Source organism: Orcinus orca, chromosome 8 (assembly GCF_937001465.1).
Source record: "Orcinus orca chromosome 8, mOrcOrc1.1, whole genome shotgun sequence".
Taxonomy (NCBI): domain Eukaryota; kingdom Metazoa; phylum Chordata; class Mammalia; order Artiodactyla; family Delphinidae; genus Orcinus; species Orcinus orca.
The window spans coordinates 61,598,120-61,621,801 of record NC_064566.1 but is presented as its reverse complement, the minus strand read 5'-3'; the positions used below and the strand labels follow the sequence as shown (position 1 = coordinate 61,621,801).

The 23,682-nt window shown below is 37.9% G+C and overlaps 1 protein-coding gene and 1 long non-coding RNA gene across 15 annotated transcripts in view; one reads left to right on the top strand and one right to left on the bottom strand.

Annotated features, from left to right (window-relative positions):
• Positions 1–23,682, top strand: part of DLG2 (discs large MAGUK scaffold protein 2) — a 2,044,900-nt gene that overhangs the window by 836,857 nt on the left and 1,184,361 nt on the right. The window contains exon 1 of one of the 14 annotated variants that reach the window (XM_033431836.2): positions 8,595–8,762. The exons of the other annotated variants lie outside the window; for them this stretch is intronic. Within the exon in view, the coding sequence (XP_033287727.1) occupies positions 8,700–8,762 (63 nt within the window). The 5' untranslated portion in view covers positions 8,595–8,699. Of the gene's footprint in view, positions 1–8,594; positions 8,763–23,682 lie in introns of those variants that run through there. 14 annotated transcript variants of the gene reach the window in all.
• Positions 1–23,682, bottom strand: part of LOC125965184 (uncharacterized) — a 1,042,439-nt gene that overhangs the window by 71,682 nt on the left and 947,075 nt on the right. The window lies entirely within an intron of this gene.

The window sequence follows — 23,682 nt, the reverse complement described above, 5'->3', positions numbered from 1 at the left end:
TCAAAAAGACAAGAGATATCAAGTCTTAGTAAGGATGTGGAGAAAAGGGAATACTTGTATACTGTTGGTGGAAATGTAAATTGGTACAGGATAGCTACTGTGGAAACAGTATGGAGGTTCCACCAAAAATTAAAAATTAAACTATCAGCAATCCCACTTCTGGGTATATATCCAAAGGAAATGAAAAGTGATATTGAAGAGACATCTGCAGTCCCATGTTCATTGCAGCATTACTCACAATAGCCAACATATGGAAGCAAGCTAAGTGTCCATCGACAGATGAATAATGCAAAGACGATGTTGTGTGTGTGTGTGTGTGTGTGTGTGTGTGTGTGTGTATGGAGAGAGAGAGAGAGAATGGAATATTATTCAGCCATAAAAAGAAGGAAATCCTGCCATTTGCAAAAACGTGGATGGACCTTGAGGGTATTATGCTAAGTGAAATAAGTCAGAGACAGATAAATACTGTATGATCTCACTTATATATGAAATCTAAAAAAGCCAAACTCATAGAAACAGAGTAGAATAATGGTTACCAGGGACTGAGGAGTAGGGGAATTGGGGAGATGTTGGTCAAAGGGTATACACTTTCAGTTATAAGATAAATATGTTTTGGGGATCTAATGTACAGTATGGTGATTACAGTTAGTGATACTGAACTATATACGTAAGAGTTTTTAAAAGAGTAGATCTTAAATGTTCTTACCACAAAAAATAAATAGTGATTATATGAGGTGATGAAGGTGTTCCCCAACACTACAGAGGTCATCATTTGGCAATATATGAGTGTATAAACACATTGTGTACCTTAAACATACACAATTTAACATCTCAATTATATCTTAATAAAAACAGTAGGACTTTCAGAACTGAAAGTATAATGACTAAAATTTAAAACAAAACAAATGTTTTAAAGAACCGAAGGCAAAATTAAGAAATGGAAAGATATGTGAAGAAATTACCCATAGTGCAGCATAAGCAGCTAAAGAGATAAAAAATATTTAAAAAAAGGGAAAGTAAAAATATATGTAATTGCAATTTAAGGGGAAAAAAGAATAGAAAGCATGAGGGAGAGAAAAATGCAAAGTGGTATGCCTTCACATTTTTTAAATAATTGATTAAAGACATGAATCCCTAGATGCAGCAATCAAAAGAAGACCTAAACAGGATTAAAAAAGTGAACTCCATATCTTATTACATTGGGGTGAATCTCCAGAACACCAAAACAACTAATAAAATTGATCAGTGGGAAATAATTAAGCACTTACAGAGAAAAGACAACTGGATTGACTCTACAAAGTCCTGGGAGAAAATAGCTGGCAGCCTAGAATTTATACTGAGCTAAACTATCATGTAAAAGCCAATAAAATAACCAAATAAAATAAAAATAGCATCTTCAGACAAATCAAAATAAAAAATCTACCAGCAGAGTTTGGCTGAAGTATCTCCTATAGTATATTATTTATGGAACATAATGAGTCCCATAAAATTTTTAATGGAAATATAAATTAATACAAACATAAATCGACTATTATACATTAAAATTTTTTAAATGTTCATGCTCTTTACACCAAGAATTCTTTATAAGTTTTAGCTTAATAATTTTGTTATGGATATGTGCAAATATTTGTCCACAAGAACATTTCAATTTTTCTCATTATATTGAATTCAGAAATATTTTTGACCCCTGACAAAAAGGGGCTTGTGAAATACACCATGAAATATTGAAATGCTGTGCCATCATTAATGGTATTTTTATAGGAAGATTTCTGCCTAAAAGCATGGATTGGTATCAAAGGTATATATTATTTTCAAAATTAGCCTACACTGTTTTATACAGTTTGAATACAATTTTGTTGAAGCACTACTGGAAACATACCTCCAAAGTATTAAGATTAGTTATCCCTGGCAATGGAATTGTGAGTACTTTCAAATTGCTTTTTTTGTGCCTGACAATATTTTTAAATTGTTTCTATACTAAACTTTTAATTTTGTATTTAGAAAAAATATTATTAAAAATAAATGCTATCTTTGAGAATGAAAAAAATATATGTATGCCAGGCACTTTGATAGGTTCTTTCACGCATGGTATTTTAATTAATCCTCAAAGGAGCCCTGTAATATAGGTGTTATTATTTAACAACCCCTCCCCTTTTTTAACGGATCAGAAAATTAACTGTCAAAGAGACTAACTGATTAACTCAGAATTAAATAGTAAGTATCAAAGCTAAGATTGGAACCCAAGTCCCAAACCTTGCTCTTTCAACACTGAAATCAAATTTGGTAAACAGCAAGATCTAAGAAGAGTTGTTTTTCATTTGATTTTTCCTACTGAGGAAATTCTCACAGGTGGTGCAGGGAGTGATATTTTAGAGCTGCTGTTTCAAAATGGCACTAAGAGTGAAAGTGAGTATCATGAGACGTCTTAGAGGCAAAATTGTGCCTTATCTTATTGAGGCTAAGGACAATTATTATTTCAAAATACTTGCTACTAAAACAAAATGGCAGAATTGATTCTGAATCAGTGGGATGGCATTTCCTCAATAAAGGTTGTGTCCTTTCAATGAGGAAGTTTGGGGGCAAGAGCTGAATTAGGAGACAAAAAAAGACCTACATTAGTTCACCTAGGGCCTGCGTGGGAGCTATGGAAAGCCTGGCTTAACCCATATATTTACTTGTTCTTTATTAATTCATTTATTGACTCAATTGTTCCAAACTACAAATAGATAAGAAAATTATTCCAAGTAAAGGTCAAGCAAACATGGCAAGTATGATTCAAATAAAGGTCAACCAGTCACTAAGCATGACTGGCCCCAAGGGGTCTACACTTAGTGGCCGGTGAGTAGAACACTCAGGAATTACAGAGAAGACAAAGAGGTGACAGTCATGGTGAAGGCATGATGGATTCAGAGTCAGTTTTCATGGGTCCTGACTCTAATACAAACCCTCACTACAACTGTGTGTTCCTCAGTAAGAGGGATGTAGGAGACCTGAGAAAGGGCCTGAGGAGTCTTTGGGAGAGTAAAATTTGTAAAGAAAGGTTAAAGAGATAAAGTATGTATAAAGAGATAATACATACTGGGTGGGTCTAAATTTTATTGGAAAAAAAAAACTCAGGAAATTAATATAAAGCTTCTCTAATTTACTGAGTGTTTAGTGCAAACCAGATAAGAGGGACAGACATTTTGAAATACATTATCTCATTTAAGCCTTATAGCAATACCATTTTACAGAACGGGAAATGATAGTTCAGAGAAGTTAACTACATTGGTCAAGCAATCTTATGGACTTCAAGTACATTTATTAGTACTTAATTATATATAATTTCTTACTGTTAGAAAGATCTGCTGTTAGTTTTTATTTCATGGGAATCTCTTCAATTAGTTTATAAACTCATTGATGGCAAAAAGACGTATTTATTTGCCTCTTTGCCTTATGTATTTCAGGAAGCTCAACAATAAAAAAACATAATTTGTATTATGAACTTATTGATGAATTAATTACATGAAGACATCAGTACTAAAGATTAAGTGAAAATAAGTGGACTGTAATTTGCAGTGAAAGGGAGTAGAGGGAAAGGAATTAAAGGTTGAAATCACACAGCTATTAGTGGCAAAACCAAGTATATCTGATTTGCTCCAAGTTCTTACGTTTTCTAAATCTACCATGCTTTCTTTATAGGAGTCACTCCCTTAAAGAGTTACTAAATAACAAACCCTAATATGGAAAATAGGTGAAAAATAGAGACACATTAGCTGTAAGTAACAGGCAGAGTGGCCTACTTGTTAAGAACTTGGCTCCTCAAGTCAGATTTCTTGGGTTCAAATTTCAATTCTATCACCCAGCTAAGCTGTTATCTAGTAAATTATTGTTCCCAAATTTTCTCTCCTTCCTCCCTGTGAGAGGATTATCCTTCCCCACTGGACTGGCACTGGGTTTGGCCACATGACATGCTAATAAGATGTGAACAGGGAGTCATTTTTAATGTCTGAAAAGAAATGTTAAGAGCCATTGCATATTCAGCCATTGTTCATTTTTTCTTCTGCCATGAGAACGTCAGGGACACGATAGAGGCTGTTCTTCTGTTCATAGAACAACATGGTAGAGTCAGGGTCACGCTATGAAGGATGTCTCACATGAGGAAGAAATAAACGTTTATAATTGAAAGCCATCAAGACTTTTTTGCTAGTTGATTCATTTAGTTAACTAGTGTACCAGTTTTGTTAGCTTGGGCAAATTACTTAATCTCTCTGTGATTCAGTTTCTTTCTTTTTGTAATTTTGAGGGGTTGTGAGAATTAAATATGTTAATGAAGATAAAGTACTTAAACCAGTGCTGTGGTGGTAGATGTTTCTCTGAAGACAAGAAGTCTTGATATATAGTGTTTTCCAATTTATGTGATGTAAATACTTCCTCCATGGCTGATTTCAAGCTACCAGCTGATATCACTGAATAGAGAATTGGAAATAGGTACAGACACAATTGGCGCTCAAGAGTCAAATCTGGCTCCAGCACACTGCTGAATGTAAAACACCGCACATAGCAAACACTATAGTAGAGCATATCACACAGTAAGCACTATAGAAGAGTTTATTTTCTGAAGACAGGTGACTGAATGAAATGGCTTCTCAAATTTCCTTTACATCCTTAAGGTCCTATATTTGTAAGACCACTCAGAGAACCTCAACCCTGGAAGTAAACTTGGAGATACTCTAGTGTACCCATTTCATCTTAATAGACAAGGGAATTGGGGCTCAGAGAGGCTGAGTAGCTTGCTCAAAGTCAGTCAGTAGGAAGAGACATCGTGGCTCCTGATGTCCAGTACACTCTTTTCCCTTCCAACATGAACCATCTCTTAAAAACTGCTATGAAAGGGATCAACAAAGAAATAAAAAAGTTAAGTAAATAGCTAATGCCTCTTGCCTTGTCCCAATTTCTGATTAGAAATAATAATGATAATAAAAATAAAAGATTAAAATTAAACACTGGTCACATTTATTGATAAACCTGACTTTTGTGATTGTGAGTCTATTTTAAGGCAAGTTGTAATAAGGAAAAATATTTACTACTGTGTAGTTGTTATGTATTATTTTGTAAAAGTGAGGATTATTAGGAAGAACTGTATATGTTACCAGTCATTGAAATGTCTAATTAAGGGTGGTTATCTTGACTATTAAAATGGATGCATCATCTCCTGACATTCCTTAGTAATATCTCCTCCTAAAAATATTGCAGTACACCCCCATGCAGTATACTCCCAAATTAGCTTTTCAGACCACTAATGCAGTGTGTTCATATCTTAAGGTTTCAGTGATTCATTTTGTTAACCATAGTGGGTACTGGCTGTAACTATGGAATACATTGTCATGGAAACAACATTTTCCCTCCTCCCCCCTTTCAATTCACCCCAGAGCTATTACCCAGAGACAAGAATTAAGGGAAAGCATTTTGTCAGATATATATGAACAGATAACAAATATACATACACACACACACACACACACACACACAAGTGTGTGTGTGTGTGTGTGCGCGCATGTGGAGAGACAGAGAGGTATAGAGAGGTTTAATCAATGAAGTTTCCTTGATTAAAGTTAAACAATAAAAGATCAAGGAAATAAAATATATATTTTCTTTGTATTTTGTCATTTCGTTCTGTCAATTTAAACCAGCGCAAACTGTAGAATGGGAAATAACTTGAACATAGCAGCCTTTAATGCTGCCCTAGAATAGGAGGTCAGCCTTAGCTTGGGTAATTCATTAGGGAAAGACAGTGTTAGATATTATTGGAACATCACAATATAGAGCATACAGTACTTTTGGGGTGTTTGAAATCCAAATTATAGGCTAATGAATAAGGGAAATATTGTACAACTTTTTTAGAATCCATTCTCCTTTGGAAAACCAGCCATAATTATAGATGCTCTGTAGGTGGAAGTGCTCACACAATCACACATTTTATGCTAACATAAAGGGAAAGAATGCTAAGGGATACACTTAACCTGTGAGTGTGACTTTAAGATTCCACAGAAGGCACCAGACCAGAGTTCTGCCCCTAAAATGTGACCTGGTATGTTTAAGCACATATATATATATATATATATGACCTCCTGATCCCCAGCAGCCTCTAGGTATGCACCAGATTGAATCAAGCCCAATTCCTAATAGAGAAATCAACTAGGTAAGGACACCTAAATTTGTGTGAGAATCACAAAGCCTGAGACATAGTTGCCCTCTTCAGTTAGAACCAGATTTGCCTCAACGTTGACTGTCTTCCCATGCTGATCTTTGCTCATACTTTGTTCCATATTAATTTCCCTTCAAGAGGTCTTAATTTGGTAGGCAGGACCCATATTCCTCTCATCACGGGTCTGATTAAAAATGTAGATTTCTTGATATCCTCTTGGCCTATGGAATGAGAATGTAGGGTTAGGCCTGAGAATCCATCTTTCCTTCCTTCCTTCCTACCTTCCTTCCTTCCTTTCTTTTTCTTTTCTTCCTTTCTTTCTCTTTCTTTCTTTTCTTTTCTTTTCTTTTCTTTTCTTTTTTAACAAGCACACCCACAGAATTCCAATGCAATCAGGTTTAGTTTCCATTAACTTGGGGCAGGAAGCTAGGGTATTTTGGATATGGGCAAGTGAGGCAAAGTTTATAGGGTACTGCATTTGACTTGACAGTTTACAAGTTCTTTTGTTCTTACTGGAACTTTATAAGTTGAAGCCCATAGTGATATTTGGGCTTCTGTTAATTTAGAGTATAAGTGGTCTGGTATCCTGGTAGAACTGCATCAGGAGGGCATGGTTCCAGCAGAGTTTGCTATGGATATCTAGGACTGTGTTGTTGCTCTAATTCAAGTGAGATCTGAGTTCCGTGCCCACTTAGAAAGAGACTTTTGAAACTACTACATTTATGTGAATGGGACAGGCCTGACTGTTCTCAAATAAATCTGGAGACTTTAGAACATCCTTCTGGAGAGGTGTGTGATGTCTCCTATGATGCTGCTTTTTAAACTATCTTCCACCACTTTTCTTTGAATCTCACCTTCATGGCTTATTGATTGTGTGACTTGGGCAAGTGATATAGCCCTCAGGGCATCAGTTTCTTCCTCTAGAAAAATGTTTCCAATAACATCTACCTCTCAGACTAAGACTTGAGCTAAGCTGTATAAGTACAGAGCAGCTGCTGTGGACTACCAGGGCTTACCACGGGAAAGTGTTGTTTACCATCTCTAGTCTTCATAACAACTCTGCACTTTATAGATAAGCAAACAGAGGCTCAAACACTGTGACTTACACAAAGCCATACTCAGCACCAGAGCCAGAGTCTGATTCCAGATCCTGATGGCTTGCTCTCTTTCCACCAGCCAATTGTGAGGCACAGTGCCAGGCACTTAGGTGGCACCCAAAGAGTGCTAGTTTTACCCACTTCCTACTCTGCAGCCTTCCTATCACTTTTTTTTTTTTTTTTTTTTTTTTTGTCTCCAGCAAGCAGTTTTGCAGCTGGGCCAGCCACATGCTGATTTTCATTTTTTTTAATTTTTTTGTTCTTTTGCAATTTTGACAGCTTCACTTTCAAAAGAAAAAAAAAGAAAAGAAAAAAACCGATAAAGCAACCACCAGCCTTGTCATTCATGCCTCCCGAACAACAGTAATACTTCTGGGGCTTCTTGGAGCCTCTAAGACATCAAGGTGGGGAAGGGGGCGGACTCCTCCTTTTTGAGTTTGGAAAATGTTGTATCAGATAAAGCCATGGTTCTGAGGCCAAATCTACAACCCAGGGAGTGAGTAGGCTAGCTGACACAGAAGTCAAGGATGCAGGGCCCTAGCGAAACAGCCCACTTCTACCCCAGGTTCCTTTGCCGGCCATCCACTCAGGCAAGCTGAAGTCGGAGGGAGAGGAGGATGCTCTCTGCAGGTTCCGTGCGGGCCTCCCCCCACACCTGGAGAACTCGGCCTTGGAGGTCGCCCACCCTAGGGCAGCAGAGGCAATGAGAGCCGAGTGAGATCTCCGGGTCACATCAGCGCCGGGAGCGCTCCGGCTCGGACCCCAGGGACTCCCGAGTGGCGAGGAGCGCACAGGCGGGCTGGGCTGGGCTGGCGAGCCTCGCGCTCCCTCCCTCTCTCGGCCCCTCCCTCCCACCCCACTTGCCCGGCCGGCGCTCCCCACGGTGACTCTGGATTGCAGCAAGCCATTGGCTTTTTACCAAACCGGGAGCTGCAGTATTTTTTTTTTCCTTCAGGGAGAAGAATTTCAGCCCCCTTCAGCTCGCATGACAATCTTGTGTGACTGGGGCGAGTAGGCGGGCACATCCTTTTACATACTGCCCCACCTCCTTTGAACCCTCCTCTAAGAGCCTGGCTTCCTTTTATTTTTTAAATTTTTTTAAAAAATTTACCTCCCCCAAATTCACCATAGGGGGGGGAACCCTTCTTGGTTCTGTCCCTCCCCCCTCCCCCACGCCTTGTTCCCCGGGGAAGGGAGACCCCGAGACGCTTGGTACTTGCCCGCGGCGTTGCTTCTACCCCGGCGCTGGGATGGCCGCACTGGGCGCAGGGGGCAGCGATCGAAGTGGCCGCCGGGTCTAGGCTGTCGCTCCATGTGCCGGGTGAGCACCGTGTTCGGGTCCCCCAGCGCGCTGCCACTGCTGCAGCCCGGAAGGAGTGTGCCCCGTTGTTAAGGACCCTGACTGTTTTACACCAATGATTTGCCACTGCAAAGTTGCTTGCACCAATAACACTTTGTCGTTGATGTTTGGATGCAAGGTAGGACGAGGTTCATGTCTTTTTAATGCATGCTGCCTCCCTTGGGGGAGCAAACCATTCCTTATGTTGTTTGTTTATGTGTCTGCCTGTTGGGAGAGTGACAGAAGCTACGACTTGTTCTGCTCTCTCTGGGAGCCGGCTGGGTTTGGGGCCGGGAGAGCTCACTGATGTTGGGTTAAAAACTCAGTTGTGACGGGACCCTGGTCTCTAACGTACAGAGGCTCCAAGAGCAGATAACGCCCGCCTCGGAAAGGGGGCGCCTTAGGTGGCTCTCTGCTTGGGATCTCTTTATATACTTAGCTAGTGACTGGGCTTCTGGAGGCTCCTCCGCGAGCTCCTGAACTCGTCACAGGTTGCCACCGCCTGGAGCCCCACAGTCAGGGTTAGCTGGAGTGGTAGATGTACTTGAGATGGAATTAAGCATATCAGTTTGCAATTTGACACTTTTCAAGCTGAGGAGCCTATTTTTATTTTAGGCAGAAAATCTGGAGCCAGGCTCATGTTGCCCCCAATTGTGTATTTTTCTCTGAGCTTATACAATCCACTTGAAATCCGCACTCAGAAATTTTATCCAGAGGTGGTGCGATTACTCAGTGAGTTTCTAGTGAATAACTGTCCCACACCAGATTTTTGTAAAGGGGATTGGTGTTCCCAAGGAAATGAGTTTTGAAGGTTTTTGAAGCAGGTTAGCATTCATTGCTCAGTGTCTGAAACTTTTTTTGGTGGACGCGATGATGCACCCCCTGAGAAAGATTCATAGAACTCGTCATTTGAGCAGTCTTAGCCAATGAATGGTCTGAGTCCATGTCACCTTACTCCTAGATACACACCTTCACTTCTTTTCATTATGAAAACCTGGGGGAGGGGGATTGTCTCACCTGTTTGTATAAAACACTTTTGTGGCCGCTATGATGGTTCTCTAAGGAGAGAGAGAGAGAGAACATCATATGAAGTAACTGAAAATTCACTTCTGTAAGTGAATAAAAATCACATGATCTCTGTCATTCTGAAGAATAACACCAGTGACTGCATTGGACGCTGGCAAGCACCTTAGACAGTAGAGTTAATGAAACATATACATTCAACTTCATGGATAATGCTCAGAAGAGGTGTAGATTTAATGGAAAAATTGGGAGTCAAAATCATGAGTCTTATACTCGCTATGCCTAGAGAATCTCTCTTCTCTGAGCCCGAGTTTTTTTCTGTAAAGTGAAAGGTATGGATGAGATAATCCTCCACAGCTCTAACATCCTTCAATGATGTTTTTCATAAAATCATTTAATGGTAAAGTTACTGCCAGAGATTTATGTTTTTTACTCAACATGATAGGCTGCACCTTAGAGTCAGTTACAAAAGTATTGATCATACTTAAACAGTAGCCTGATACTCCTTGTGAAACCCCTGAAAAGGTCTGAGAGTTGTTGAAGGTTTGTGTGTTCATCACTGTCAGGAAGATGTATGTAACTGAACAGCACCAATAACTTAACTTGTTAGCTCCTCTCCTCACACAACCTGCCACCCTTCCCGCATGTGTCTATCCGCTTACTCTTCTAATTGTATTTCCAGCAGCATCTTAGCCATGGCTACTGTTTAAAATCTATTCCAATAAACATATGAGAATGCTTTGCAGTGCAAAATGATTATTTACAAAGGTGAATTATTTGCCAGGGGAAATTAAACACCAGCTAATAATCAAATAAGATAAGCTGTTGTTGTGGAGAATGTTGTTGAATATGCATTCAACCTGGGACATTCAAAAGAAGTTTCTTTTATGCTGTTAAATTTTCCCTGATTTTCAGATCATATTGCAGGGAATTGGTATATTTACAAATGCTTTTTTTTTTTTTAATGTTGGGGAATTACGTTAGTTTAACTTCCTTTAAGTTCTCTTCCTTTTGGTGTTTCAGTTTAAACAAGTCAGTTTGTGAGAGAACCATGTCAATAGAGTGAAATACTTAAATGAATGTGTTGGTAGATAATGTTCTTTGGAAAAGAAATCAAATTTCTATAAAATAAATTAATACTTTTAGAGAGTCTATCCCATTTTATTTTGCCAAGTATATTTGAATAAGATGATACTTAAAAGCCTTGTATAATGGGCTTGATAATTATATTATAACCTTACTTAACAGTTGGTTAATTATTTACTGGCTAATGTAAGGCTCCCACCTTGGAATCTTAGATATGGAAATAATGGAGCCTTCTATTCTAGCCTTTCTCTAGTGAAGTTCTTCAACACTATTTGACAGATGACAACAGAACATAATGTGGAAAAGTTGCATATTGTATAGGCCTGGGTTTCGAAGCTGGATGTACCCAGCTTACTAGATATATGATTTTTCTAAGTCTCAGTTTTTTCACTGGTGAAATGGCCACAGTAATAACTACTGCATTACATATTACTATGTTATTGAGAGGAGTGCAATTTAAATGAGATACATGCAATGTTTAGTAAGTATGCATTCATTAAATGACTGATGCTTTTATATGACCTTGGTTATTTTCATAGCTCCACTGAGGGGGTTTCATCACTTATAGGAAGAATCTCTTTTACTCTTAGGGTAGTTCTTTCGATAAATTGTTCATTTTTGCTATGAGCTTGAGTATTACTTCTCTTAAAGTTATTTTCTCTATGCTAAGTGTTTATATAAAATGTAGGAACAATTTATATATTGATAAAATATTCATAAAACAAAGTGGGTTTATAAAAATGAATGAAAAACTGATACCAAAAAATATTTATTGAGCAATCAATAAAATGCTAGACACTAGAGATGTGGCAATAAACAGCTTTTGTCCCCAGGATCTCGAAGTCCAACTATACTAATTACGATAATGATTTAAGAAAACATATAAAATAAGGATTTTAGCTGAATCTTTGAGCAATGAAAGTAGAATTTAAATAATTGTGGGGAAAAAAAAACCTCATAGAGCTATGTCAATATGGAGGCTCCAAAAGTGCATTCATTCTAATATTATCTAGTAAGTTTGAAAATAAGTTTATTAGGATGGGCATTTATTTTCTTTCCTGGAAAATAATTAGTATGGCAAAGTCAAAAACCTTGTTTGTGTGTAAGCCAGACTTTGTCCGTTTCAAAAACACTTAAACTGTTCTTATTACCCCAAAACCTAGTAATGGCTTGAAGGGTTCTGAGTAACTTGAGCTTTCAAGGCAGAAACCCCAAATAATTTTATTCTGTCACTTAGCAATCTCCAGCCCCTCCCCCCTTGCTGCATCCTGGTTGTCATTCAGTTTAGTTAACTGACTATATTACTTATGACTATAAATGTGAAGTGTCTTTCTGTACTAGGCTCTATCCCAGGCACCATGATAGGCATGAGAGATACAAATATGTATGACACCATTCCCTTTCTCCAGGAATTACAAATCTATTGAGAGAGGTAATTCCACTTCGTTCCCTAAAATACAGAAAACCACAGTCCCACTTGAGCTTAAGGTCTCATAAGAGAAATTAGAACACCATTGTTCAAAAAAGTTTTCCTGTTGCTTCAGTTCTCTTTTTGCCCCAGTCTCTTTTTACCAGATAATGCTGCTTATGGGAATGGGCTTTCCGTGGAAAAGGAGGCCTTCTGAAAGGCTTTTTCTTTTCGTAGTAGTTTCCGTGTCATTATGTGAAAATAGGCATTAGCTTTACCTTTGTCTAACTCTATTTTCTCCACCTGCAAAGATCCAAGTTCTGAATGTAATTTCACAGCAGCCTAGATATTGTTTCTCTTTCCTTTATCTTGTTCATTGCTGCATTGCAAGGACCAGCAGCCCCCGTGTGTCCCCTTCCCTTCCTTTTCCATTTTCTAATCACCATTTCCAAGGCAAAACATAAAAAGATAGGATGTTATTTTCCCTAATATTTCTTAATATCCTAATAATAGCTCATATTTCCCTGATATTTTTTATTCCTTAATAAAAGTACTTTGTAAAGTCCTATATTCTCTGCAATTATTCCTTTACTTTTTTTTTAACTCAAAATAAGATTTTATTGAAATATGGCTCATACCTTACAAAACCTCTCTCTTCCCCCCAGATAGTCATTTGTTAATGTAACAACTCAACTGAATCAAACCATCAAGCCCCTAGGTGCACCAGGTACCTTTATCCTTTATTAAAGGATAGGGAAAAGCTCTTGGAAAAATTGTAAAGTCCTGGAACCTGTTTTTTCCAGTGAATGTATAGACATTGCAAAAACTGCTTCACCCCTCAAAGGAAAAGAATCATCTGGTAGAAAGCAACCTTTTTCTTGTCTATATGGTTACTCTTCCCAAAGAAAGGATAATGAGAATAAGGAAGAGATTTAAATGAAAGAAAATAGGAAAAAAAAAGAGGAAATCAAAAGAAGAAAGAAATTCTTACTAGAGAAATAAAAGGAAGCGAGAAAAGAATTCAGCTTGATTAAACATCTGCGAAGGTTAGACAATATCCTAGATGCTTTCCAGGGTCATTTTTTCCAATCTCCATAGTTATCAGACAAAAAGAGAAAGGAAGAGGCAAAGAGGAAGGAAGAAAAGTACAACAAGATGATGGGAAGGGAGAGACATCAGGAAAGAGGAGAAAGAGGAAAGGGAATTGGGCTGTGGGCTCCCAACCTCCAGAGGGTGCTTTTACAGTCTCCCAAGATTGGAGTGCTGTCAGCACCTCTCCGGTGGACAGTTCCCGAGAGCCTGCAGGCGTTCTCCAACCTCTCCCAGACTTCCTTTTTCAGTCTAGAAACTAGTCTCTGTGGTGGAAAAGTGGTTTTGTTTGCTCATTTGTTTATTCAAGCATAGCAAACTTTGTTATAAAAGAGTGGTGGTCCCAGAGGATTCATTAATCAATATCTCACTGTGTATATTTTTGTATTGGTAGAACAGTTTTTCTATACATGAATATTGCCAGTGTCTGACCATTTTGGTATGTTCTTTGCTTTTATTTTAAACTAATATGTGTTCATTGAAATACATTTAAAAAAAAACATAAAATCATAAAGAAAACAAATTTTTAAAAATACTATCGTCCCAGAGGACTGGAGATAAAAGCTATTAATATATTAGTAATTTAGTATATTTTCTAGTTTCCTGGTACTATGTTGTTGTTGGTGGTCCACATATAGCTTCATTTAAAAAATTTAGCTGGGTTTCCCTGGTGGTGCAGTGGTTGAGAGTCCGCCTGCCGATGCAGGGGACGCGGGTTTGTGCCCCGGTCCGGGAAGATCCCACATGCCGTGGAGCCGCTAGGCCCGTGAGCCATGGCCGCTGGACCTGTGCGTCCAGAGCCTGTGCAAAAAATTTAGTTGTAATCATATTGAGTTTACTTTTGAATGTTTTAAATTTATATTAGGATTTGTATATATATTTTAATGGCTATATAACAGGTGGCCATCCTTATCTTTGGATATTTAATCCAAAGATAAAATTGCCTCCCACAATTTTCTACTATTAAAACAAAATTAAAAAAACATATATTGGGGAATAAATCTTTGTTTTTGGATTTGGAATTATTTCCTTTGAATAGTCTAGAATAAGTAGAATTACTGAGATATATTTTAAATATTTTAAGACTCTTGGTGATTGGTATTGCTACATCCATTTTAAACATGGTAGTATGAATTTGCACTGCCACAAGTTACATTATATGTTATAACATTCCCCAGCTTTAAATAGTTTTCCTCTACCTTGTGGATTTATAAATATGAGGTAATTAGTTTGTTCTCCTCTGAATAAGTTTAAAACACTATTAGACTTTGAGTTAATTGTGGGGGGGGTCCCATGACTATATTGGTGTGTTCCAGTTTAAAAATATACAATATCCAAAAATCCAAGTGTTCAAAATGGGTACATTAAGTCAACAGCTATTTACACTGTCAAGGCATTCATCCCTATCCCAGCACATACACACTAACCTGCTACCATGGTCCTGATACTGTTCTATATGCATTACAAATGTCAACTCACTTAATCCTCGTTATAATCTTCAGAGATGGGTATAATTGTTATCTCCATGTTAGAGATGGGGAAACTGAGGCATACAGAGTTTAATTAAGTTACCTAAAGTCACATAGCTTTTAAGTGACAGAGCCAAAATTTGAGCCCAAGCAGTTTATGTCTAGAGCATACACTCATTTCCAGAATTAACTATAGGTTTCTTTCAAATGGCAACTTCCTCTAAGGACCTATAAGTTAGGAGTCAATTTGCAAAAATATAATTTATACCTACTTTTCTGAGAATAACTATGAGTCTGAATGCAAGGCATATCTGTCAGAAGATTCAGCCTTATTGTAAATGTTTTTGCTTTTTTTTTTTTTTTTGAGAGAGGAGTTTGACCTAATACACCATATCCTATAGTTTTCATGTTCTCATTTCCCATGTAAGGTTACTAAACCACCTAGACAGGAGGTGACTTTCTGAAGATCACACAGCATGTCACAGAGCCTTAGCTAGAACCGGGTCTCCTAATTTCTAACTCAGTATTATGTTTCTATGCCATGACCTCTAACTATGAACTAGAATTTCTGAGAATGAAGGTGAGAGAAGAGAAATTGACAAGTTTTATCTGTAGAAAGCAGGAAAAATAACACCTTGCTTACAGGATTGCTTTAAGGATTAAGTGATATATCACATGTGAAAACATTTAGCACAATGCCTGGAATGTGGTAAATATTCAATAGATACATTTTTTAACATCTTTATTGGAGTATAATTGCTTTACATTGTTGTGTTAGTTGCTGCTGTATAACAAAGTGAATCAGCTATACATATACATATATCCTCATATCTCCTCCCTTTTCCTCCCACCCTCCCTATCCCACCCCTCTAGGTGGTCACAAAGCACCGAGCTGATCTCCCTGTGCTATGTGGCAGCTTCCCACTGGCTGTCTACTTTTTCATTTCAATACATATTTTTGTCTCCTATTTTATTAAGGCCACTTTGCAAACTGGTGAAAAACTTGGAGACTGTTGATAGCTGAACAGTGTTCTTCAGTCAAGTACATTGAAATTTACTCAAGAGCAAATGAGGAGTACTTTAACCTACCAACACATTGTTAAAGTGTTTTAATGCCACAAAAGGCAGAATCAAGAAGTTTACATAATTCACACCAAAAAAAAAAAAATCCTAGATTAAATCTGACCTAGAAAGAGAAAATGAAAAATGAGCTAATGAATGAAACAGGTCCTGAATGTCCCAAGGAAGCAGGTTGCATAGGCTTTGTGTCCTATTTGACAAAGTGTACTTGCCAGTTCAAGGTCCTTTTCAAATTTTATTTATTTTTAAAAATTTTTTATTTTATTTTTTTAAATTATTATTTTTTTATTTATTTTGGCTGTGCTGGGTCTTCATTTCTGTGCGAGGGCTTTCTCTAGTTGTGGCAAGTGGGGGCCACTCTTCATCATGGTGCGCGGGCCTCTCACTATCGCGGCCTCTCTTGTTGCAGAGCACAGGCTGCAGACACGCAGGCTCAGTAGTTGTGGCTCACGGGCTTAGTTGCTCCACGGCATGTGGGATCCTCCCAGACCAGGGCTCGAACCCGTGTCCCCTGCATTAGCAGGCAGATTCTCAACCACTGTGCCCCCAGGGAAGCCCCCAAATTTTATTTTTAATAGTAGACACTTTGGGGAAGAAACTCTAAAAATCCAAAGACAAAGAGGGTTAAATATTATGCAGTCACTAAAATATGTTCACAAAAAGGAATGTTGAATCATAGAATTCGGGATCATGAAAAACCTCAGACTTTTTATATTTGTTATGAAACCTTTTGCCTTCTGCTTGCTTATGGATACTCAGGTGAAGTTCCAAAGTCCGTGTGGTAAAACCATCTCCAGTCCCTTCTGAATTAAATTACCGCTGGATTCCTATGGCGTCCAGTACTCAATACTTGAATCTTAACTTTAATATTCAGTTGTAAATTCAGTTTACCTATTCTATTTGTCTGTCTAAACTGTGAGCTCCTTGGGGGAAGGGCCATATCCTATTCATTTAGTATAGTATTCATTTAGTATAGTACCTAAAAGATCCAGTATAGTACCTAAAAGATCCAGTAAATAGACCTGTGCCTATTGAATACAAGGGAGTCAATATATATTTGTTGAATGACTGAGTGAATTATATGGGTGCTTGTAAATATTAGCTGAATGAATTTGTTAAAAAATAAGTGGTGTGTATTTTATTATTTTATTTGTCATTTTTCTTTAGCGGTTTGCCTCTGAGAACCTCTTGTGCTATCAAACTTCCTAGAGCTTATGTTCCCTGAAACATAGACTACACATTACTCAACGTATTACCCTGGTATGATGGTTAATTTTATGTATGAGCTTGAGTGGGCCATGGGGTGCCCAGGCATTTGGCCAAACGTTATTCTGGGTGTTTCTGTGAGGGTGTTTCTGGATGAGATTAACATTTGAATCTTTAGACTGAATGAAGCAGGTTGGCCTTCTTAAAGTGGGTGGGTAGGCGGACCTCATCTAGTCAGTTGAAGATCTGAATAGAACAAGAAGGCTGAGCAAGAAGAAACTCCTTTTGCCTGACTGCTTTGACCTGGGATATCAGTCTTTCCTGACCTTTGGTCTTAAAATGAAATTTCAAATCTTCTTGGATGTTGGTCCTGCTGGCCTTCAGACCAGAACTTACACCATTGGCTCTCCTGGTTCTCAGGGCTTCAGACTTGGACTAAAACTACATGTCAGCTCTCCTAGGTCTCCAGCTTCTTGGGACTTCTCAGCCTCCATAATCAAATGATCTGATTCCTTATAATAAATCTCCTTCTGTCTCTGGAGAACTCTGAGTAATATACCTGGTGTCTAGGGTGAGATGCCTACACATGTCATCACTAGTAAGTCATTCTTGTTTAGTAAGTTATGGAGGAACTAATAGATTATAAATACAATTGGATCTCTATGCCATGAGGATGTTGTTGCAGTTAAGCTTTTTTTTTTCAGAAGGTCATGGATTTATTTTGATATAAATCACAGATTATAACTCCAGATGTAGTACAGTAGAAATCATTCAATGCTACTTTAATGATTTTCTCATCTATATTTATATCTACATTTACATATATGAATGTTCTTGTTAGCCTTATGAATACATCGTACATTGCAGTGATGATTAAGTACTCAATAATAATTTTTTCCCTGAAAATTTAAATGATTGGGTCAAATGGAATAAGAACATTGTCCTATATTATGGCTTCTAGAGACCTCATAAATAACAGAATATTTTTCAACATCATTTTTGTATATGTGTGTGTAACTTCTAACATAAAGTATATTATTTTTGATGATGTTCCATTGAATTATGTTTATTAAAATTGTGTCCAAGTTTCTAAGGTGATTTGAAACATTTTATTTGAGTGAGCATGCTGAAAATAGTCATCATCTCTAATATGCTGCTCTAATGTATTCTGACTGCCTTAATCTCCACAGTATAGATTAAACCAATCAGGAATTAATATCACTGCAATATATCTCAAATAATGATAGCATCAAATAATGATTAATGTTATCACTTTTCTAAGATTTCAGATAATATGGTAGCTACTAGCACGTCAGTTGACTTGCTATCTAAGATGAGAAAACTTTGATTTTTCACTTGGAACCGTGTCTCCAACTACCCTCCCTGTGTTTTGCAAAACTCTCCATTTTTGAGGAAAGGCAAGTACATTTGTCCATTAATCAATATCTAGCTCTCCCCTCTCTAGTATATTTAGCATTATAGCGGGCACCTCATGGTTATTCAAACACAATAAGGTACAGTCCCTGTCTTGGGACTCTTTCAGTTTGGCTGGTGAACCAGTGCAAGAAATACACATGGAAAACACAGTCAGCACGGTAGGCTGGGCTAACTCTTATTGGGTATTCTTCATGCACGAGGTTCTGTTCTAAGGACTCTATGTAAATTAACTCATATACTACTCAGACTAGTTCCATGAACGGAGCCATCAGTCCCTGTGTGACACCATCACTTCATATGTACAACTAATATCAAGTGAGAATCCACAAAATAGAGTGAAGTAAGTCAGAAAGAGAAGAACAAATACTGTATGCTAACACGTATGTATATTTTAAAAGTAGTCTTATACCTCAATAGGTTAGGAAGCCCTGCTACAGACAATGAGAAGACACAAGAATGAATGATTGCCTTATGGATAGTTAGAGAAGGCTTTTTGGAGGTAATGAATTAATCTGGACTTTGCAAGGCCTTGGACTAGGTCAGAAAGAATAAAGAGTTTGGCTTTGGACTCAAGTCTACTACTGCTATCTGTGATCCAGCACTTCTTTGCTAGTGTTGACAGAACATGACATCAGAAGGTGGTGACATGACATTGAAGGTGTACCTTTTCCTTGGGTGGAAGAAGGGAAGGGAGAAAGGAGAAGGAAGAGGGGAAGAGTGTTAGGCTAGACGGTATCCTGCCATCTGGAGAGAGAGATGCTAAGCCTGAGTGATAAGCAGAGAGATAAGCTAAGCGTGGGTGACTTAAGCCTGAGTGTACTCTCCGGGGAGGCCAACAGAAGTAGTAAGCTTGTCCTGAGGGGAGAGACTTGTATCTGAAGGTGTTGCGTGATTGGACCTTTAGCTTTGTGACATTGGGGAAGCTCTTTCACTTCTCTGAGCTTCCATTTCCTCATCTGTGCAATGGAGAAAAGATATATTTAGTGGGCTTGTTACACCAACCAAATAAGAAAGCAATTAATATGTTTGGGATATGATAGCCATTAGATAGATGTTAGTTTTCTTCCTTTCCCTAGGAAGATACAGCCCCGTCCCATCTCGCTTTCGTTTGTATTAGTGTAGTATGAAAGAGCCTAGAAAGAGGCTGTTTCACTTTGACATCTGGAAGTCAAGAGTGGGAAAGAAAAAGTTTACTGTGTGAACCAGAACAGATATTAGCTGTATTCAACCCACATTTACTGAGCGTCCAGTGTGCCATCATTCTGCTAGGAAGATTTTATCTATCATCCCTAGTGTATTATTAGCATGTATATCCCATTTTCTCCTATTTGAAGTAATTCTGACATACCCCTCCCCCCATGAGAGAGTCTGTGAGAGACTGTTCCCAACCCCCAAAACACCTTTCACATGGGCACAGATTCACTAATCTGTATGTTATCATAGCTGTTGTTACCCAAGGTATTGGTGCCTGAAGGAACTAAGTAGATAACCCTGTTCCTAACATTTGCTGCCTAAGAAAATTTTGCTTTGCATATCAGTAAACCTTATTTTCTTTATTTAAAAGGCCAAGTGACCATCAGAAGGAATTGCTCCTTGGGATTCTGCAGCCTGCCTAATTTCCAAATGAAACCTTTCTTGAGTTCTGTAAGATGAAAACACTTTCTCTCTGTGCTTGAGCCTTGTGCATTGCCCTTTGCTGGAGCTGTTTCCCCAGCAAATTGCTATGGTTGGTCTCTCAAGCCAGAGGGAAGAAAAAGGTTTTATAATGAAAATGCTGACACGTTCTTATCTACAGCAGTATGAGTAGGGATGCTATGATCTCATTTATTGTAGAAACCGGATGCCTGTTTTGGCTGAAGGGAGATCAGGCATCCTCCAGAGCTCTGGGGTTTTGAGTCTTTATCTTGAAAAGTTTGCAGTGAAAAAAATATATATAACTGTAGAGAAATAGGAAACCAGGGCTATACAAACTGCTCCTTGTTCTTCCAGTAAAGTAGTAAGTTGAATTCCAATAAAGTTCTCAGATGAAGATGGTCAGAGGGTTTAAGAGACTGGAAATGGAGACTGTGTATTAGCTTGCCGCATGCCAGGCTTACTCTCTGTAATGGTTTTATCTGACTATTTAGAAAGAAACTTTAACCTTGATCTTATTCATACTTTAAAATAATGGTCATCACTATTATATGGATAGCATTCTGAAATGAGTTATCTTTTATTCCTCCATACAACAGCTCTATGAAGTAGATAATTTATAGAGGAGGAAACTGAAGCACATTGAGTTTAAAATCATTTCACTAGGGATGTTCAAGTATCTGGCTGAAGACTTTTTCTCCAAGATATTACTCAGGTGATAAAATAACTTGTTGGACTGGAGATCTTTTTAATCTCTTTCATATTCATACTTCCTAAATGACACTATGTCTTGCCCAAAGTCACAAAGTATGTAGTGGTGGCACTGGGGTTTAAGTTCAAGTTTCTGATCGCAAGCCCAGGGAAAGACTCTCTTTTCTTTGTTTGTCCCTCCCTGAGCATTTCCTAGGGACTGACCGTGCTTCCAAAGCATTCAACCAAGAAATTTCTGGTATCCCGCCAAGAACAGAGGGCAGAACTGGTGTTTGTCCATAACGTTCATTTATGTGATCAAGATGCGTACGTGTTACCTATATTGAATGTTGAAGGGCTGAGGGTGTACGGTACATGGATTCAGCAGATGTGTACCAGATGAAGAAAATGGCATTGGTGCCATGAAGACAGGGACACTTTTCAGATAGTAAGGACAGAAGTAGAGTTGAATGACTTCGATATATTGATCCCTTACTTCCTGTGATTCTTCACCTCTTGTACTTAGCCCCTAGCCTGGAAATGCAATGTCTTTTGTGCTCCTGGAATAGATAGAAGTGAGGGTATGTAGTTAGGCCAGATGAAGGTATTGCTGGTTTTCTCTTTTATTTTTTATTTCCCACTCTTAAAAGTCCAGGGCTGGGATATTACCTTCCTACTTCCAGTCAAATCAGTTTCATCCATAGTTCCATTTTCAGTTATTTATACTTTTAGTATTAAGCTAAGAAACTCAACAAGTATTGGCATGTGTCACAGCCCTGCCACTTCTGTCACAGGGATTTCTGGATGCAATCATATCCTTGAAAGAAGAAACTCTTCATCTCTGTGTAAAGATGGTCTAGGGGATAGCCTTTTTGAGTTCTAAGGAAGCAAAGAAAGATGGCTTATAAAATTGATTTCAGATGAACCAGCTTTCTGTGAACAAAAGCAGAGTCTGTGTTTGCTTGCATGATCGTATTTGTAGGCTTAGCTAATTTTCAGATGTTGTCGGACCCACATGCATGTTTTTTGTTCCATTCATATGGATTCAGGAAGATAATTCCTAAATTTTCTAACCAAAAAAGGGCAACCCCACATGTTTTATTTCACTCTAACACTGCTAAGGTGTTCTGAATTTTAAATGAGAATTTGGCTTTGGCATGTAAGTCTTCTTTATATGCATCTTTAGAGAAGAGATCTGTCTGGCAAACCTTAGGTTTCTTTTGCAGGTGTCAGTTAATGTGTCCTCTTTACATTTAATTGATGATGTTTTCTTTCACTTCGTTTCTCTTTGAAACAGTTTAGGAAAACTGTGCAGTAACTTCAATTTCAGTGCAACTGAATTTTAGCAAATGAGGAGATAATGAATGGACTGATATAGATCTACAGAGGTTCGACTTTTTTTTTTTTAACTAGGTACATAGCAAGATTACTTCCTGTCTGGAGAAGAAGATTTGCCAAAATCAGTTTAGTCAGTCTCAGAGTATTAATGTTAAGAACTTTATGTTGTGCCTCATAGATGATAGTTTTGAGGATCCTTTATTACCAATCACAGACTCAGTTCCATCCCTTTAATCTAAATCTATATTAAGTTGTAGTGAATTTATTAAGGTGTTCCAATATGCCATTCAGAAAATATTAATGAGATTAATATTTTAAAATATTTAAATATTTTAAATATTAACATACTTTTACATATTTTAAAATATTAATGAGGTTCATGTGGTGTGTCTACAGTTGCTTACCTTCAAATGAATAATCCTGATGTATTGAACAGTTTGAAGTTTGTGCCTTGTATACAGGCTGGCTGTTCAGACCTCTCAAGACACTCTGTATAGCCATTCTTAGCTATGAATCATCTAGCACCTCGTACTGCTATTTAATGATTGCATATAAACATTCTACTTGCCTGCCCAGCAAGAACATTGTTAGTTTATTTTGCAAATAAATTACGTATTTTTCCTCTTCTGCACTTACCCAGTGCCTTACAATGGTATGGGTTCTTTCCCAGGAGGGAGGAGATCAAAGAAATTTTAATAGTATAGCTAATCCCTCCGTCTCCTTCAGGATCTGTTTGTGTCATCTCTCAAGAAAGATATTCCTGGCCACCACATCATCTGTCTGATCCCATGGAGTTGTGAACTTCTTTCTACCATACTGAGCTGAATTGTCACAAGGCTGTAAATACCACAAGGTGTCAGAGTCTGGGACTTAACATCTTGAACACTTAGCTACTAGTATGGTGCTTGCAACATACTAAATGCTCAATGTATGTTTATTGAATAAATGGTTTATGTAATCTTTACGTTGAATTATTTAGTCAAGGGAGACCTACTATTAATTTCAAAGAGAAAGGAAGCGTCCTAGTTTTGTTAATACTTTTCTAGCTTCTGCCAAAATGACACCCATCATACTTTATTTTTAGGGTATCCTTAGCTGCATATAATTTCTACCGAACTCAATTTCATATCATGAAAGCAGAGGGAAGAAAATGAGGTACTTAATGAATATAAGTTGAATGAACAAATAAATAAATCCCTCAGTTCCCAACACAGACACTGAGAAGTTAGTTGATAAGTACTTGGTGAAGAAATGAATGGATAAAGGAATGACTCTAAACATAACATCCCACGATAACTTTATTTTGTGGGTTAGTTTAAATCCATCTTAAAACAATTTACAGTTTCCTAACAGCTGGAAGGGATTTGTTTTTGCTTCTATTGCTTATAAACTGACACCAGCTTTCATCTCTCTGACAGCCTCAGAATCCAGGTATTGTTCAATGTCGTTAATAGAATTGAATGATTTGTAGTAAGGCCTTTGAGAAGAGCTGGTTATGTATTTATAGGATGAAGCTTGGCTTCAGTGCTGCCACGGGACCCGGCAGCCTTGGTGCTCTGGGAAAGGAGATCATTGGAAAAGTCCCCTTGCTGTGGCATGCT